At 40.3% G+C, this 18838-nt stretch overlaps 1 protein-coding gene across 9 annotated transcripts in view; it reads left to right on the top strand.

Annotated features, from left to right (window-relative positions):
* Nucleotides 1–18838, top strand: part of ZNF521 (zinc finger protein 521) — a 237129-nt gene that overhangs the window by 16835 nt on the left and 201456 nt on the right. For 4 of the 9 annotated variants that reach the window (XM_075084889.1, XM_075084886.1, XM_075084885.1 and 1 more), the window contains 2 exons: nt 2059–2118; nt 7770–7949. Coding sequence is in view for 6 of the 9 variants with exons in the window: in XM_075084886.1 (XP_074940987.1) it covers nt 2059–2118; nt 7770–7949 (240 nt within the window). In the remaining 3 variants the exon portion in view is untranslated. Of the gene's footprint in view, nt 1–944; nt 1008–2058; nt 2119–7769; nt 7950–18838 lie in introns of all 9 variants that reach the window. The other 5 variants (XM_075084890.1, XM_075084888.1, XM_075084887.1 and 2 more) reach the window with 2 other exon arrangements.

Here is an 18838-nt window from a genome sequence, read left to right as displayed (position 1 = left end):
TCTTAGCAGGTAGCTGCTTGATTTTAAAGTTTCCCACTTGGGAAGCAGTTCTTGAAAAGTTGATGTTTGGCCACCTCAATTCCATCTTGAAACTTTAAAAATGGTAGAGTTTTTGAACTACATTTCTGGACTGAGTGGTGATGTGTATCGTGGTTGAGGATTTCCCTGGAGATAACAGATATGTCTATAACCTTTAATAAGGTTTATCAGTGGGTACTGATGACCAAGGTGAGTTTCCTCTTGAGGGATGGAACAGTGGACTCATTTTTCAGGTTTAGAGCTTGTTCTTGAGAACATATTTTGGAAATAGTTCAACAGCTGATGGTGGGCATAGACAGGGTTGGGTTGGGCTGCTGCAGAGGTTTCACTGGTGGCTTTGAGGGGGTCTCAAAAGGCAGTATCTTTTTTTTTTTTTTAATTGTATACTAGTTGTATTAATTATTTTTCTTGTTTTATTAACAAGTCTTACAGATCTGTGCTGCCCTAGTGAAAAATCTTTCTATTTAGCTTAGTTTGTGTTTGACCACATGTTCCCCGAAATTCAGCTTTTCATGAGCTTTTCCCATTGCTTGCTTTGTCTGACCAGTTTCCTTTAGCTGTGAGGGCTGCTGGGATGACTGCTTCAGCATAACAAAGAAAATTGTACAGTATTATCACAGCTGAAGTACTGGTAACTTCATGGCTGCAAAATACAAGTTCAGCTGGAACAGTCAGCTCATAAAATCATATTTTGTGAAATACTTGACTGACTTCAGGGCTGGGGAAATTTTATCAGATCTGTGTTGATTAGAAGAGCGTGCTCACTAGCCACAGCTCTGGGACAGAGATTGAGATTGTTTAGAGTCCTTCAGAGATTGTACTTGACTCTTTCTAATATATGCACTGTGTTTCAAGTTTCTGGTGTCCTAAGAGTGTCCTTATGAAAACTGGTGTTTTTTTTCTAGAAACTCAGATTCTAGAAACAACCAGTTGTATGAAGCCTTGGGGTTGGCGGAGGAGGAAAAGAGGTACCTGTGGAGTGTGTATATGTATCTCTTCTTTTGAATATATGTCTAGATTTATATGTGACCCTAAGTGTTGCACTCTCTTGTCCCAAGAACCAGAAAAAGAAACCCCAAATCTTTGGATTTTAACTCAGTTGCATGATTATTTTTGAGGTCTGAATTCTTGGGAGTGGAAATGCTGTAAAAGTGCAGTCTTTCCCCTTTCAGCTTTTTCCCCTGTGGAGGGAGAATGAATTCTTTTCTCTCCGCTGTTCTCTAACTCAAAGAACTCAGTCTTTGGGAGAATAAAAAGGAAATGGTTCTGCTTTTTAGCTCTTCCCTTACTTTTACTTTGGGAGAGTCAATCTTACTTAGGCATCATATCAGAGCATATGAGAACAGCACACTCTAATTTTTCAAAGTAGCAGCAGAATGGCTCTTGTTAGGTTCACTCTTGCCCAACAAGTTTTGAATAGTGAATCTGACAAGAAATTGTATTGTTTTTAGTTCTACTGCTCTGGAAAGCTGTGAGCCAAGGGAAAGATGCTGGCATGGTGTATACAGTAAAACAGCATGGGGTTAGTTCTCCTTTGCAAGGCTGTCTGCATTGCTGAGATGTTTGCTCCTGAATATAGGATTATTATTATTATTTTTTAAAGCATATTTATGAATTAGCACACACACCTCTCCCGTCTGCCAGGAGAAGGCTTTTGCTTATCTGTGTGGAGCAAGCAGAATCTTAAAGCCTAGAATTACTCTCTCATTTAGTTCCATAATAAAATACAATAGAGTGCATTGAAGACAAATATCCCAGAGGAAATTTGATTTGGTTTTTAAGCCACGAAACTGATTTGGTCACTCTCTTCTCAGATTTGTAGCTTCCATACAGCAACGTATTCTGTTTTGGTCTGGTCTACACTTCCGCACTTTGCAGTGCAGCTTTTCTTGCCCATGTTGTACAAGCATTACTGGCTTTCAGAACTGAAGCTGGTGTAAAGATGCTTGAAACACTTCAGCTACCTACCTAACATCTTTTTTTTGTTCTGTTTTTGTTTTGTTTACCTTTTTCTGACAGTAGAAGAAAGTGAAACAGAGGACCAGCAGGCAGGTGTGGGACACACAGCCGCACAGACTGGTAATGCTGAATTCCTTCATTAGTGCTTGCTAACTGTTTGACAACAAGTGTGAGGGATTTTTGTATTGGGGTGTTTTTGCAAAGCCTGCGTTCTTCCTTCTCTGTTTCAGCTTAGAATGCATTCTTGGGGCTCGCAATGGAAAATAACATTCCTCTCCCCTCACCTCTCAATTCCTGAGAATTAGAAATTCTGCCTTTTGTAGGTCACCCAACTGAAAGTGAGATACTTCTGAAGTGCAGCATGCTTTGCTTTTTTTTTCTGTTCATTTTCTTTTTGTTAAAAAAATTCTTCTCTACATCCCCCACATAAAACCCCACCCTATGCTATTTCAGATGAACTTGAATTTTCATTCCACTTCAACTATTTCTGTATTTGTAAACTATGTGGATAAGGGTAATTTCTTTCAGGATTGTTTGTATAATTTCTTACCGGTCAGGGATTAATTAAGGGTTCCGTAATTTTAAGTCAGTGAGATTGGCTGGACAAAGCTGTTTTTCTAAGTCAGGATCACAGGGATATGTATTGTTAATAATCATGAAGAAATATTGTTAATTCCCGGTAACAACAATGGCTCTTTTATTCTCTAATATGGTTCTGAGAATGCAGGAAGTACTTCACTTCTGTCTTTGGTACCAGTTTCACAGAATTTTATATGAAGAGCAGGACTGACTCATCTGAATAGTCTCATTCAATCAGCTGAGGTCACCTTTTGGAGTAAGGTCTGGCTCCTTCAGGATATTCCTAGAAGGCTAGTCATCTCTGAATATGTGTAGGTAATTTGTTTGAGAACAGTTGGAGTTATTTCTCTTATGAAGGTGAAGAATGCAGCTAATTTTTTGTTCAGCTAGAAGACTTTATATTTCTCTTATGTGTGTGTCCTGTGGGTTTGTGTTTGGTGTTCGGTGCTTTTTATAGGTTCTAGTGGCTCTGCACATAAACTGTATTGTTTGAAAAGAGGAAATAAAAGTGAGAGAGTTCTTTGCTTTGTAATGGGAGGTTTTTCAAACTCCTCTGAATGTACTTATGTCCATGTACCATGACCATTTAGCTATCTGCAAAGTTGGAAAAAAGCAAACTTGTACTGCTGTAGACACACGAAGTTGAAAAATAAAGGACTGCAAAACTGGAAATCAATATGACAAGGAATGGTTGCTTTTCTGCATTTTTTCCTAAAATAATTCTCAATGGTTAAGTTCTCTTGCTAGTTATTTATTTCCCATCATGTCCTGTGTTGTTCTCTGTCTGTTTCTAGGCAAGATTTAACATTATGTTTTTCTCTATAGCAAGAATGCAGTGCCGATATTGAAAACAAAAAACCTTCTGATAGAGCAAGCAGTACAGAAGGCCCACACTGTGTACACACTGCCAGAAGTTTTTATAGTAATACTTTGTATCTAAGCTCTGGCTCTAACCATTAAATGTGCTTTTTATAGAGTACCAAGTTATAAATGTAGTGCAGCTACGGCATATTAATCTTACTGCAGAGATTTAATGAGGCAGTTGTTTTGCGATGGACACTATTGGGAGCAGAGAGCGACAGAGTTTTACTTTACCACTGAGCTGAAGAAATATTCCTTGCCTGGTAATAATTATAACCACATGATCTAAGTTTTCCTTTCTTTAGCCAGCACTTTTCCATGCAGAAGTGGCTTGGAAGGAGGTCTGCTGCAAGGCAGTGAAATGGATTGGAAAGGAGGCTGTTTTCTTGGTAGTTTGATGTTTCAGTTGTGATTAGCTATGGATCCTTGTAGCATAGGCAGAAATATGTAAGATGAGTTTCAAGAATACAGATAGTCTTTGCCAGTCCACTGAGATGGCTTTTAGGTATTCATTACTTTTACTTGACTTTTATATGGGTTATAAAAAGTAAATGTGGTGAAACCTCATTTTTACATGGACAGAATAGAATTTCTGCTGGTTGGCCTTAAACCGCTCCCACACTTGAAATTAATTGAAGTCCATGCCTTTATTGCCTCCAACACTTTTAAGCCAATGCAATTTTTCATTTTCCCCAAAGTTGCAGTTTTATCAGACCAAGTTACAGCAATAACATCCCTTATGAGGAAGAGGAAGAAGGGAAGGGGAGAACCACCTCCCAGGGAACATTGTAATGAGAAAATCATGCTTCTTTTAATTTTCATTTATAAATAATTTTAACATCATCCGTAACAGACGACAACTGTTCTTTCTCTTTTTTTTTTTTTTTTTTTAAAGTACCCTAATAGGCTGGATTTATTTCTGTTCCAAAAATATAACTCTCCTTTCTATATTAGATAATTTTCAATGATATCTGCAGATGGAGCCGGTGTGTGTATTGTTGCTGATGGGTATTGAAAAATTTCGGTTAGCACACGGCAGCCTCTGAAATAGGACAGGGAAGCCTCTGGAAATGACAGTGGCATTTGCAGATGTTGGGAAAGGTAATCTTACTAAAAAGACAATCTTTATTGAAGGAATTGTGGCTGTGATTGTTGCAGATATTGGAGAGGAAAAAATGTGTGAGGTCAATGACGTTTGCTCTGAAGTCTGTATGCGAGCGTGAGCTTTGAACTGGAGGATCAGGAGAAAGTATAGATGAATGCATACTGCATTTTTAAAATATGTTTTATTCTACTCTTTCAAAAGAGCAGCTCAAATAAGGCAGCTTATCCTCAGTTTAAGTAACCGTTGAGGGTTAGACCAGTTCTTAATGGAAGATATTTGTTGTTGTAACAGAAAAGCCATCTATTCACAACGCATCCAAATGATATTTTCTCTCTTTAAACATCTTTTTATTTTGGTGGTGACATCTCTTCATGGAAGTGGATCACAGTGGAAATGCATTCATTGAGAGGGGCTGAGACTGCCAGAACTCATTTCACAAAGCTGTCGTAGGCTAAGCTCAAACCTAGGTCCCAGAGGGTCCCACTTAAGTGTTGACCTAAAAACAAATGTGCCAGTTGGCTAGAGCATGTATTCTGAAGTTGCAGCAGAAGGGAATAAGCTTGACTGACTTCTGTCCCTGTAGAGTTTATATCTGCAAATGCAGAAGGAGAAGCAAAACATTTATTAGCCTTAAAATGATTCTAATTTTAATAACTGGTCTCTAAGTAGGAAGCTTTAAATTGAGTGATTCTTTAGGCTTTTGTGCACTAAGGGGTACATCTGTGCATACGTGTGTGGGTATTGCTGAATTCCTGTAAAGTGCAAGTGTCTCTAAATAATAAGACTTGAGAATTCTCTCCCCTCCCTTTTCTTTCCTTCAGCATTGTACTTAAAGCAGAGTCAGACACTACCCTTATTTTAAAACAAACAGGTCTGTAAACTTTATGTGTAGCATTTAAATACTCATGTTAAAATTCAGACCCAGTCCCCACATTTCCCTGAGTGCTGTCAGTTTTATAAGATGAAACTGGGAGCTTGAGCTGAACAACTAATAGTATGCAATGTGCACGTGCTGCCTTCCAACAAGTGTTTAATGATGTTGGGGTCAGTTTGCAGGAGTTAAGACAATTATTTCTTTTTCTGAACTGCTTATAACCTGGCAATCTCCTAACTACTTTTATTATTCTTGCAAAATATCTTGGAAAATGAAGTGGCAATGGGAGTTATTAGATTCAGAGCATTCAACAATGGCTAAAATGCCATAAAGTCCTTTTATTTCATTAGCATCCGGTTTTGGTGTGTAAATTTGCAGAATACTCCTCTGTTTGGAAGTAGCTGCCCAAGGTGAAGTTTTCACTCTTAGAAGAATCTTGTGAATGTCATCTGTCATATAAGGATCGCTCTCAGTGTATAGGCAGGGCTTTTACACAGCAAATATAGTTTTGCCTTCAGAATATGTGGGTTTGTTTTTTTTTTAATTTTTAAAATTAATCTGTTTTCCCTCTGTAATATAATTCCCTTGAAAATAAATTCTGCCCTTTAGCCCTGTCAAAGAAATTCCTTGGTTTTGATCACGAGCCACATAGCATGAGGAAGACTTCCTGACATGGGCCATTTCCAGTTTCTGCTTGTGGGTCTGTCTGTGTTTGAACAGTTGAAGGGCAGGGTGCAGCAGGGTGGACCAAGGGATGCAGAAAGATGATGAGAGCCCTGACCTTCATTGTGGGCAGCAAGAACCGCCTGCGCTTTGTGTGCAGTGGCAAATACAGGGAAGGCTGTACGCACATCACTGTAGGGTGCTGAGAGGATTTAAGAGTGAAGTGGAATCATCCTCCTCCTCCTCACCACTTCCCCATTCTAGTATAAATTTAGCGTTAACATGTTTTAGTTTCTCTCCTTTCAAGTGGATGTGCATGATCCTAATCAATTGCAATGCTAAATAAAGCGGGTTCCCAGATACCACCTCTGTGTTGCTGTAGAGAAGAAGCCTCCTCCTGGTTAGTCACCCACTTGGCTAAAGAGCATAACATCTTAAAATGTACTTGCACAATCTCCTGTTATTATGTGAGTTTGTCCTTGTTTTCTACAATGACTTGTTTCAGTCTTAGCTCTCAAATATCTGAAAGGAATGATGAGGTGGCCAAAGCAGAAAAGGGAAAAGTGGCGAAACACTTGCATTCCTTTTGCTGGAATGTACACAACCATTTTTCTTCTGCATTTCACTTGTTGTACTGTGGTTCCCAAGGAAAAACAAAGTTAAGTGCCAGCTTGCTTTATTAGGGAAGACAGATTGTTTTATTTCTGTCTTTTGAAGGAAGCTTTTAGAAAAGTGGGCAAAAAGTCAGGAGTAGTTAAAGCTACTCTGCTCACCCTTAGAGGAGGAAAAGTTCTAGACTTTGCATTATCTCACTCTGTGCTGGTCATCTGCAGAACTGAGGTAGTGCAGCGAGCTGTGTGGCTTCTCTGTGCATAGGGGATGGCATTGAGACCGCACATTTCTTCCAGTTTAGAAGCTTCAGCAGGGCTCAGGATTGCTGCTTTGAGGCTAGAGCTATCCCACTATCCCCAAAATGCTTGTTAACGTATCAAACAGACAAGGCTCTCCTTGTGCTCTGTTTAGGTGTTTTACAATAGTTAGTTTCCAGTTTTCCATGGTCTGGCAAATACAGGAACTTCATTGGGTTTGCCTGAAGTCATACACAAGTTCAAAGTATGTGTAGCATTTTGACCCAGGGTATAATCTTTCCACGGCTTTGTTTGTGTCAAATAGTATGGTGATGGAGTATTGGAGTGGGTTGTAGAATCAAGATTAATTTCATGTTTATGTAAATCAAATTTGTTAGTCTCTTAATTCTGGTAATTTCCTGTGAAACGCTGTAGTTAACAGTGAAAAGAAATTCCTGCACACTCATTGATTTGATTTTTCTTTTCATTGAAAACTAATTGCATAGGTGGTTTATCCTTTCTTACAATGATCAAAGCAGCTTCATGTGAATGAAGCTGTGATAAATTTGACAAACCTAACATTGAAGCATGGAAGAATTGTTTGAGTGAGAAATGGAGCTATATTTGTGGGACTAGAAGGAAAATTCTTCTTTCATTGAGATTAAAAAAAAATTAAGGAGAAAGTTTCCTTTGCTTATTTAGCAATAAAAATCAAGTGTGCTGCAGGCTCGTGCCAAACGTTTCTTATGGTTACCACAAGAACCTATCTTGATTCTTTTTTTTTTCTTTTTAAAGGTTTTCTTCTTAGATGCCTGACATCATGGTCTTGATTTTCTTTCAGACCCTAACTGTAAACTAGAAGACAAGGCAGAAGATGGAGAAGTGCTAGACTGTAAGAAAAGGCCGGATGAAGGGGAGGAGTTAGAAGAAGAAGCTGTGCATAGCTGTGACAGCTGCCTCCAGGTGTTTGAGTCACTGAGTGATATCACAGAACACAAGATTAATCAATGTCAACTGACAGGTAAACAATACTTATCACTTTGTGGCTTCATGCACTGTTCTATTTCTGATTCCCACCCTCTGCTTCTGATTTCCCTTACTTCTGCACTTGAATGCTTGGGTGAGACCTTTATAAACAGATTCTGGGATGGGATTACACTGTAAATGGGGCACTATAAATTTCCTTCGTATGGAAGGATATATGGATAATTACTGCATTGTCACTGTATTTAAAGTGTTTGTTAGCTGTCTGTGCCTGGCTGCTGTGTGTATTTTCTAGATTTCTAGCTGTACAGCTTTCCGTACTCTGCTTATACACGTTTTCCTAAGTCACTTGTGAATGCAGAGGGTATTTGTAAGCAGGCTTTAAGTGTAGCCACATAATGAATGAATTTGCACAATGGCATGTTGCAGATCTGGGCTGGATGTTGTGTTAGTCTAATCTTTTAACTACAAGTGATTGTACGGTAATCAGTAACTGAAAGTTGAGAGGGATGAAGCAAATTGTTAGAGGGGGAAATAAAATCTCAGCTTTAGTCAAGGAGCAGAACTGGGTGCTGATCAGGTACTAGTGAATTGGCAGAGCTGGGTGAATGGACCTGTAGCCAACCCCAACCTGGGTTCCTCTTTGAAATGGTTGTAGACAGCCCCCTCACCTAGGAAACCATGTGAAATCTCCTGAAGTAGTTTTTGCCCTTTAGTTCTAGTAGGTCTTCTGATGGTATGCACTCTAAGTCCAAATAGCTTCGGTATCAACAGAAAGATGTTTTTATTTTTTATTAGATAGTACTTTAGTTTTTAGCCTCTACAGTGTAAAAAGTATTTATTTTGCAGTGCAGTTATATTAAAAACCTGTCTTTATTATGACTTTGTAAACAAGGAAAGCCATCCTTCCCTTTTGGGAATGCTTTTAGAAAGCGTGCATGTGCTTATGTTTGGAGAGCTTTCTCAGTTATTTTTGGTTCCAGAAGATCCATAGGCTAAGCCCTGGTAGGATCACATAAAATCCAAGTAGCAGTACTGCTCTTGAGGGCAAAGTGTGAAAAGAACGTGAGCAGAAGAAGAATAAGTGGGCAGGAGCAGAAGGAAAGTTGCGGAAGCAAATGTGAATTTGTCAAATGGTTATAATCCCAACTTCAAATTGTGGTAGATCTGCTACAGCAAGAAACATTTACTTTTATTAATATATCACTTTGCCTTTTCTTGCTTGTAAAATGTTTCTGTAACTTCAGATACAGTCGGTTCTGCCATTCCCTAACTGTTCCTACAAAGGTCTAGAATGTATTTGTCTGTATTGCTCATGGTTTCTGGCATGGTTTCTTGACTTTAAAAAACTTAATGTTTTTCTCTCCTTTTCTTCATACCTCTCTTCTTTCTTTTGCTCTCTTTCTATGTTGAAAAATCAGTGGCTTTAGCTTGTCTCTTCCTTCCCTCTCCCAGAAAGCATTCCCCCTCCCCCACTCTTCTGGATTTCCCCTTTACTGTGTCAGATCCCGTGTATTCTTCCCTGTTTTTTCACCTTGGTCTGATATGGCTGTTTCTCCTTTCTGGTTAGTTAGTTGCTGCTGCTCCCCCCCCCCCCCCCAACTTCTACCAAGTGGTTTAAATCTGCAAGCAGAATGTACTGAACAGTGCTTGCATAGTTGGTTTGAGAAACTGAAGAAAAGCAGATGGGGGAAGCATTAAGTCAGAAGAGTCCTGGGGTGCTGTCCCTGAACAGAACAGTTCTTGCTGAGAGTTCTGTCACTAAATGAGAGTGAGAAAAAGTATACTGGATTAATCAATTTGGGGTGCATGTGTAAAGGCAGGAATAGATGTATGATGTTAAAGAATGGAAGAATGAAAATGGATCGTGAAGGAAATTAAGTTCCCAAAATACCTTTGCTTCTCTTTCAAGGAAACTTGTGATAGTGAATGGGCAGAGATCGGACTGTTTGAAAGCTAATGAAGTGAATAAAAACCTAAACCGCACATTCTTCTGCACTACCAAGTTGACAAAAAGCCAACTGTCCTCTCTTTCTAAATAAAATGACCAAAATGCACCCTTAAGTTGAGAGAGGGGCCTAGATGGGATGGCCAGAGTTGAGGATTTCTTCTTCCTCCAGCAAAAAAATACTAAACAGGTGGTTAGTGAGGGTCCTAAACTGCATGTATGGCCTAATGCTAAGGATACATTGTTTATAAAAACCTCATCCTTTTAGATTATTTTTAGTTAATCAGTGACAAACAGTTGTCAGACAAACAGCTTACCTTTCTCTTCTGAAGCATGATATATATTTGATAAAAATTAATGCTTTTAGCATTTTATGCAAGCTCCCTGGACTCTTGCATTTCTCTTGGACTTCCACCAGTCCCTTTGGGTGCCATGCTCAGACTCAAAGTTTTCAAAACACTATTACCATGGAGGGGCAGTTGCACCTCCTTTCTCATCACAGTCTTCTGACGTGACAGGGTGTTACATAATTGCTCTGGTTGTCTCCTTTTGGAGGAGTCCCAATGAAACTAGTAGACACCCTAAGGTATTTTTCTGTCACTAAGTTGCCATTGAAAGGCAAGAGGTTTACCAAAATTGAATTTCTTCTATTATGTATTGTTTGGGTCAACTGTGTTCTCTCTGGAGGAGGGCAGAGTGCATCATCTATCCTGATGTATGGTCTTTCCAATCTGGCCCTCATCTCAGGTACTGAAGAGTTGCCTAAGTTGTCCGTTATGTAAAAATGCTGGGGCTGTCAGCCTCTGAAGTTCACATTTGAGTCTGAAGCCCTCCAGACCTTGACTTTTTAGATGGCTGAGCCAGCTGCAGCTTCTCTGGGTTTTATTGAGCTTTGGAGGTGCTCTGTGAGATGCATAGGGAGCTGCAATGCAAGAATTTATGAACTGTGCATGTTGATGCAGTTGTAGGGTCTTTTTCTGTACATTATACTGAGTAAAATCAACAATTACACTGATGAAACAAACAGGATGGTGAAAAATGGCTTGAGACAACCCTTTGTAAAACCCTGAGTATGAAACATGAGCGCTGAGTGTCATAGTGTCTTGACTGCCTGTCATTCTACCAACCTTGTAACATGCTTGAGAATGGAGCTTGCCACTGTAGGTTCTCAAACTGATACTGGGGCTTCTAGTTTTTGCATTTGAAAATGTTAGATTTGTTCTTCTGAAGTTTTGACATGTCAGTGGAAGGAGTAAAACTGCTGTATTGAATCTTCATTCCACACTCTCAACCAAAGAGAGGAGTTGGGAGAAGGGAGCTGTTTTATTAAACAGTGGTCCCGATCTCTCAAAGTGTCAGTCTCCCCCACCTATTCAGACAATAGTGGAAGATGAGAGTTACTTATAACACTGTGAGATTTAGCTCTCAGGATCTTGAATTGCTGTTCTCTTGCAGATTTTTTGAAAGGAGAAGAAAAAAGTTCTCCCCAACTGGTTCCTTCCTGTAATCTGTTGTTTGAATTGAAGTCGTGTTCTTTTTCTAGAGGAGGGCATAGCTGCTCTTTTATCCTAATGTGTGCGCTATTGATGTTTTCAATTTGGGTCTGATCCAATATCCATTGAAGTCAATGAAAAGATTCCCATTGACTTCAATGGGGGATGGAACAGGCCCTTCGTGAGATATTTAATAATATTTTTTGCTATCATCTGAAATTCTTGTACTGAAGCTTTCTCTGAAAAGGTGATGATTTATTTATGTTAATTGCTGACAATTCCTGTGATGCTTGTGGAATACAGATAATGGATAAATGGGGGAAAAACTCCAAAAAAATTCTTTGCAATACTTGTAACCACGGGCAGATAAGATGCTGAACTATATTAATCTCGTCATTACAAAAGATTGGCAATAAAAATATGGATTTAATAGTGTTTCTCTCTGATGTTAATGCTTTTCTCACTCTATCCTTCCTGCAGCATTTCCATTTAATAACTCGTGAGCCACTGGCACATTGTCATCCTCTAAGTTTTGTATATAAGTAAAGAATTCAATTAGCATGGCTGTGAACCTGATGTCCTTCAGGTATATGTCAGTTTGGATCTCACTGTAGGAACATGCATGCAGGATCAAATGTGGTGCACTACTGATAGATAACCCCTCAACTGCACCTTCTCTCCTTCTTCTGCTGACAGGAAAATAAACTTAACCTTTTGCAATGCTGCCATATATGCTGTTGGTGGGGCACAATTAGTCAGGCACTTTCCCTAATCTTTTCCTGCTGATTTATAATCTCTTCTCCCTGCACAGTGCTTTGTGCTGTTTATTTCACTTTTCAGTCCTCAGGGATCGTACTCTACGAAGTCTCCCCTGTATACTTGAGAACTGCCTCTCCACTGGCTGACTGTTCAGAAGCATTCAGCTCAAGCTTGGTTCTCTTGAAGATCCTGTAGGTCTCTTTGGCATCAGAAGTCTTAGTCATAACTACAGTAACACTAGAAAAAGGAGCTTCCTATGGTACTGCCTTGCTTGCAGTCAAACATGCAGTGAACATGCCAGTCTAGTTGGCTGAGTTACTGAATAACTCAACAGCAATAGATGTGCTGGTACACAAGACTGCCATCCTCTACCTGAATGTCAGCAGACCTAGTGCTTGTTACATGACTTCCGTACTAGCCCCATTGGCATCACAGGCTGTAAAACTTGTCTGAAAGCAGGCTAGTGAATCATATGCAGTCCTAGCTTCAAGGCTAAGGGTGTTCTGAGGTAAAAGACATGAGGTATTTCTCCACTGGGGATATTTATTTTACCTTTAGGTGATTAAGTAGACTTAGTTTTATGCTTTGGGCTCTAGCTTTGTGCTAGAGCTTTGACAGGTTGAATAAGTGTGTCAGGTAGAGCTGAGAGCCATTCATGTTATCCCCTAAGTTGTTTCTGATGTTGAAAAGGTTACTGGCTACAGCTCTGTGTCCCCTGCCAGTGAGTAGATGCAGTGTTGCTCTCTACCCCTGCTCAGAGATTCTTCTCGCATGCCATCTGAAAATAATTGCAGCAGATGCATTGGGGACCAGTTGTTCAGAGTGCTGCTCTCCATCAGCACTGGAGTATGACTTGGCTGGGAACTTCTAGCTAAGTCAGTAATTTCTGTGTTTCCAATTATGACAAAAATTAATTTTCATGGATATCATCCTCCTGTGTGGTTGAGAAGCACCTTCTTGCATGTCTGCAAATAAGAGGTTGTGCTACCTAACAGCATCACAGACAGCATGCACCAAGAGTGATCATGGACTTAACCAAATGGGAGGTAATAGAGATTCCACTGTAATGGTTTCCTTCTCTTGCCTCTTTTCTCTTCTTCCTAGTGCCCAGGAATCTTTCATCTTTCTGAATGAGTTGGTAATTCCAGGACCTTCTCCTTCACTAGAAGACTTGAAAACTTTCCAGGGGATTTTGTCCCAAAGGATGTATGCTGTGCACAGTGAGACTACAAGATAAATCTTGTGAGCACTTGGCATTGTCATGCTTTGATATCCTGGCTAGAATTGCTCTTTCTGCTAGCAAAAGAATCCTAGAACTGGCCAAATATATTGCACATCTTGCTGTTGTTCTTTCAGTTTCCACTGTGTGGAGAAAAGATACATGGCAAGGGTCCTTGATCATTTCTGCAGTACAGAGAAAAACCTGAGCTTGATAGAAGTGCTTCTGAGGACAAGGATCCTAAGAAGTTAAATCTACAATGCACCAAAAGCATATTCATCTACCTCATTGCAGTTAGTGGCACACTGCCAAGCACTGTTTGCCAAGTACAGTTACTTCACTTGAGAGAGTCACCCTGTTTCTCTTGAGAATTCCTGCACCAAGGACTGCATATGGATTTTACATTAAACAGTTATTGAATGAAAGACAAACAGTGCTTGGACTGAGGACTTGAGCTTAGACCTCTCTTTTTCCTTAGAGGGCTTCCCAGTTGGTGTACTACTGAGACATGCTTCTACTTTTCCATTTGCTTTGGACCACAAACTTCTGACTTCTTTTCCATGAAATGACATTCTGTTTGACTGAGACCGTGGAAAGCAGACCCTCCTCCAATTTCCCATCCCAGCCAACGCACATGGTAGTTCAACGCGCTTCTTTGAGTTTGCAAGATGTGGACTCACTTCCTTCCAGAATTACGTGGTCCAGGACCTGTATGTGCAACTCCAAATCCTTGATATTTGGGGAAAAGTGGGAATAGGGTGGTAACTACAGCCTCTGTCTCCAAAGATCATAATTTTGAATTCAGAGAACAATGTAAAGCCTGTCAGTGGACTTGGATGGAAGATTTATATGCATTCCAGAATGGCCAAGGCCTCCTAAAATGGTAGCAGTTTGGTGAATTTGCCATAGAGAACTTCATATGCAAAACTGCATGCTCCTAGGGAGGATAGATGAAGGTCTTGACAATTGCATTCTTAGATTTTCATATCAAAATTCTGTATAAATACATCTGTAGGTAGCTTAGTGTTGCTCAGGCATGGAGGGAACTTGTATATGGTGGAGCTGAAAGCTCTGAAAGTAGGCTGCGTAGCCTTCTTGCTGTTCTTCAAAACCCCTATGCTTACCTTGAGAGACAGTAGATCGATGATGAACAGCCAACATGGGCAGGGAGGCATAAACTCCTCCCCCTTTTGCTTGGAAACCATTAATCTCTGCTCTAGAGATTGTTAATCAGTCATAAAACCAGTAGATCTTCACCTCCTGAGTGTTTTAAAAGCAGCCTGTTGCACTTCCTGAGTTGTCTGTCAGTGACCTCCTGTAAATGAAAGCAGCTGATGTCTGTATCATGGAACTGTTATTCCTGACTTGGGGAACCCCTGTAATAAACCTGTTCATAAGCATTAATTGTAAATGCCAGAACTCTTGTTCTTTTTGGAGGTGGGAGAGGAAGCAAGTGGTGATGCCTTCCAGGGGGCTTTGAGTGCTTCCAGTGTATCTTTCATTGATTTTTTCCCCCCCCTCAGTTTTGCTTCCTATTTTCCTCTTATTCTAACCTGATTTTCCATCACTAAAAAAGGCAGATGATTCTTTTAGCACATACTGGCAAGGATAGCTTTGGTTGGCTTATCTCCTGTATGAGTCCACCAAGGACTTTACACTGTGTGAACCTGAACTCCCAACATAACGGCAAGATATGGGATCAGACCCGGTGTCCCTGCACCACTGAGGAAACTGCTGCCTCGTTGGGTACCATGGACAGAGACACCTCCTTGCTGGCCCAGGAAGTCCTGGGCTGCAGTGGAAACCTCTCAGCTGGAGACTGTAGTTCTTTCATTGACATGGCAAAGGGGTTTGGCATAGGTGGCCCCAGTGCAGGGGTTACCAGGTCTAGTTCTTGGTACAACTGTCTCTCAACTGTCTTTTACATTTCAATAACCTAGCATCATGTTTGGTGCTCTTAGGGCTCGTGTTGCACTAACCCATGCCTTACTGGGCAAATGGAGTACAGCAGCAGAATTTGGCCAAAGTGCTGTATCCACTCCTGTGGATGTATATACACACATATATATGTATGTATGTATCCACTCCTGTCCAGAACTTGAATCCGGTCATCCTGGGTCTTGGGCATCACACATTTGAACCACACTTTTGATCACTTCTGCTCAAAGTTTCTGAGGTAAACACTTTTCCATTGAAGGTATGGAACAAATATTGAAGACAACAGTACACTGTTTTGCAGGTTAAAAGACCCCATGTGCCTGTCAGCCAGAGCCTGTTTTTCAGCATGTACTCAGAGGTTTATGTAAACAATATACCTTATTTCAGTGTCTTCTTCCTAAGTCATGCTCAGCAGTAGGATTTACGGTCATAATCCTAAGCTATACTGGAGGACATGTCTGTGTGGTGCTTTTTTGACATAGGACTGTGAAAGCACCAATTAGGCATACTTAACGTGCCATTGTGGGTGAGTGTAAGAGCATTAGGCTCTGGGAGGGGCCACAATAATGTTATAAATAGTTCCTCGTATGGCTTTGGTATTTTGTGGTTACCAAGCTAACTCTACGTCATCATCCCTGTCTCCAGGCACTGACTTGCCCAGCTCCCTAGCTCTTTCAGACTTAGTTCAGGTGTCTCCCTGGCACTCTGTTGAAAACCTGCGCTAGGTAGATCCAGAACTTTGCTTTATTACATTGACAGTCTGTTGCTTCATTTATTTATAGCCACTGCTGGGTGTTCTAAAGGTCAAGCTGTTTCCTCACAGAGCACTTCCAAATGGGCAGCACAGGGTATCTCTCTGTGTTACCATTTGGCTACTGTGTCTTTCCCATTGCATATTAACTTTGCTTTCCCAGTGCTTGAGTGACATCTCCCGCCTGTTTCAGAAGAGGGTCCAATTTCTGAGGTCTGCCAGGTGATGACATGAGGTAATCCACTGACCTTTATCAGGCATTGTGTGGAGGACGTAACTGCCAGAGCTCATTCCCATTTTGGGAGAGCAGTACTATAATCACTATTTGATCTATGCAGCTGAAATTCCTAATTCTCATTGTCCAAGGAAGACAGTTGCCTGCAGGGGAGAGAAGGGAGGGGGCAGGGGGAATCATCAACACTGGCACATATGTGAAGAAGAAAAAATAGTCATTACTTACCCTATGATAACTATGCTGCTTCCAATTACTGTTGTAATCAATATGGATCCTGTGGCCAAGCTTGTCTTGCTTTTCACAGTCCTCAGTAATACAGACTTTGAATTGTAAAGCTGCTGCTGATAGAGGGTCATAGCTACCCTGACCTTTACCCAGTACAATGGGAATTCATGTGTATGATTCTAATAGACACACTATTAAAAATAAAATTATGATTGTCTTGCATGTATGCACATATATACACCTACAGTCCATATTGACTACAGTCTTTCTTTCAGAGAATCAGTTACTGTAAATACCTGTTGTTTATTCTATGCTTCTGTTTTACTGGAATATTCATAATATATTGTCAGTGTATTACAAAATGGGTCTTGTTGCCATGACAAATTAGTCTTTTTAAGTGGTGAATTTTCTGCACCTTCAGAAATAATTTTCTTGAAATACTTGCTGTTTTTATTATTGGTGCTTGCTTTAATTACCATTTAGAAATGAACGGAATGGGAGGTACAACAGATTATCATTACTTGTATGTTCAGCAGTTAAATTCATAGCTTGAAAGCCAAATGTAACAAAATGCCCCACAGCTCTTTAACACTTTGCTTAATGCAGTTGTAGAAGAACCTTAATTCATGTTTATACAGTCAGCTGTAGAGTGTTAAGGCTTCCGGGTGATGTGGTGGTTCACTAACACACCACCTATATGGGCTTGGTTTATCCTCTCAAGCATCATCTGGAGGGTGTAAAAAACCCCCACTTTTTATGAAAAAAGAGAACTGTTGGAGGAAAAAGGTCCTTAAAGACATTCCAGTTGCTGCCTGGTCTTGGCGTAATAACCTGTCTCGAGATGGTTGTAAAATCACTTCTGCTTCCCTACTGTGACTCTGTCAGTTAGAGGGAATAGGGTTAAGACAAAGAGAAAGCGCATCTTAATTCACCCAGGGTGTTCTGTGTTATACCGTGTGCTTTTTGAGAAAGACACTTATTGCACTGAATACTCTGTTGTGGAAATCCACTGTGATGTTCAGATAGAAATTTAGCCCTGGCACAGGGTGCTGCACCTATAGAAAACAGTGGAACCTGCAGTCCCTTTTACTAAATCTCCTCTGTTTTTTGCAGGACACCAGATACACCATTAATTCCAACTGTTCTTCCAAAATGACTGATAGTTGAGGCAAACTCTTTCTTAATGGGAACCCTTAATATGCCTAATTTTATATCCCTGTACTTGTACTAAGAGGTCATAGTCCTTAGCTGGGGATATCATATGGGAATGCTGTAGTGTAACTGAGATCTATGACCTCTTAATAAGCATCAGGAGAAAGATACGGGGATCATTCTACAACATGCCCTGGGGGTACTTTCCCTTCAAGAAGGCAAGCTGGAACTGTTCAACTTTTTGCTTTCTTTCAGTTTTTTGCCTTCAGGGGGAAATTGATCGATTTGGAGATGATTATTCCATAATCTCTGAATTTTCTCTTCTACACTGCAGTGGGAACTCCTTGAAGTTTAGAGGGGTTGTGTCTCCTGTGTGCACTGTGGAATGAACCCAAGGAGTTTATGGGGACAGCAGTTCTCTTAGCACAGTTAGTGTAATAGTAGGCAAGTTTGGAACTCAAATACCAGGAGGGTGTGTGGACAGGAAAGGGTAAATTTGTAATTAAATTTGGCTGACTAAGCATGATCACTTCTCTCAATGGGTACTTCATTTGGGATTTATCTTTGGGGAGAGGAAAGTGGGTTTTTTCCAGAAATGTGGATGTATTAAAGACATGGTGGAACTGAGAGTTATCGAGGCGAATTGGAGCAAACTAGAAAAGGCAAACTGGCAGCTGACTTCTAAAAAACTCAAACTTGACAAAGAATATTTGAGGCGGATTTAATAATGACGTGGAATGCTGGAACTTTATCTGTGAAATTTTGGTTTAAATTTACTCTTAATAATGTTATCAAAATCATGTTAAGTTTATACATGTACAAGTAAAGTGATTAAATATTTTTGTCGGTAGTACTTCTGAAGCACATAAACCACAGTAAATTATTTTGCCTGTGTGCAGACATGGAAAGCATGCTTTCAGGACAGGGAAGGAACTGGAGTGCTTCAAAATATCTTTTGAAATAGACCTGCATAAGACAGTGCCATGGATTGGCACTTGGTCGATACGTATAATATATGGGAATTCAATTTAAATTTCATAAAAATACCTGTCACTGGTTTATTACCTCCCTCACTGCAACCAGAACTGGTGTGTCTCATTTGTTTTACTGCTGGACCCCAGCAGGAAGTGCAGCCTAATGACTGAAGAAAGGTTGGGTGACTCATGCGGGGGAGGCTGGAGAAGGGTCAAGTTTTTCAAGTACTTT

This window comes from Phalacrocorax aristotelis, chromosome 2, assembly GCF_949628215.1.
Source record: "Phalacrocorax aristotelis chromosome 2, bGulAri2.1, whole genome shotgun sequence".
Taxonomy (NCBI): Eukaryota; Metazoa; Chordata; class Aves; order Suliformes; family Phalacrocoracidae; genus Phalacrocorax; species Phalacrocorax aristotelis.
This window is presented reverse-complemented; position numbering and strand designations above follow the sequence as displayed.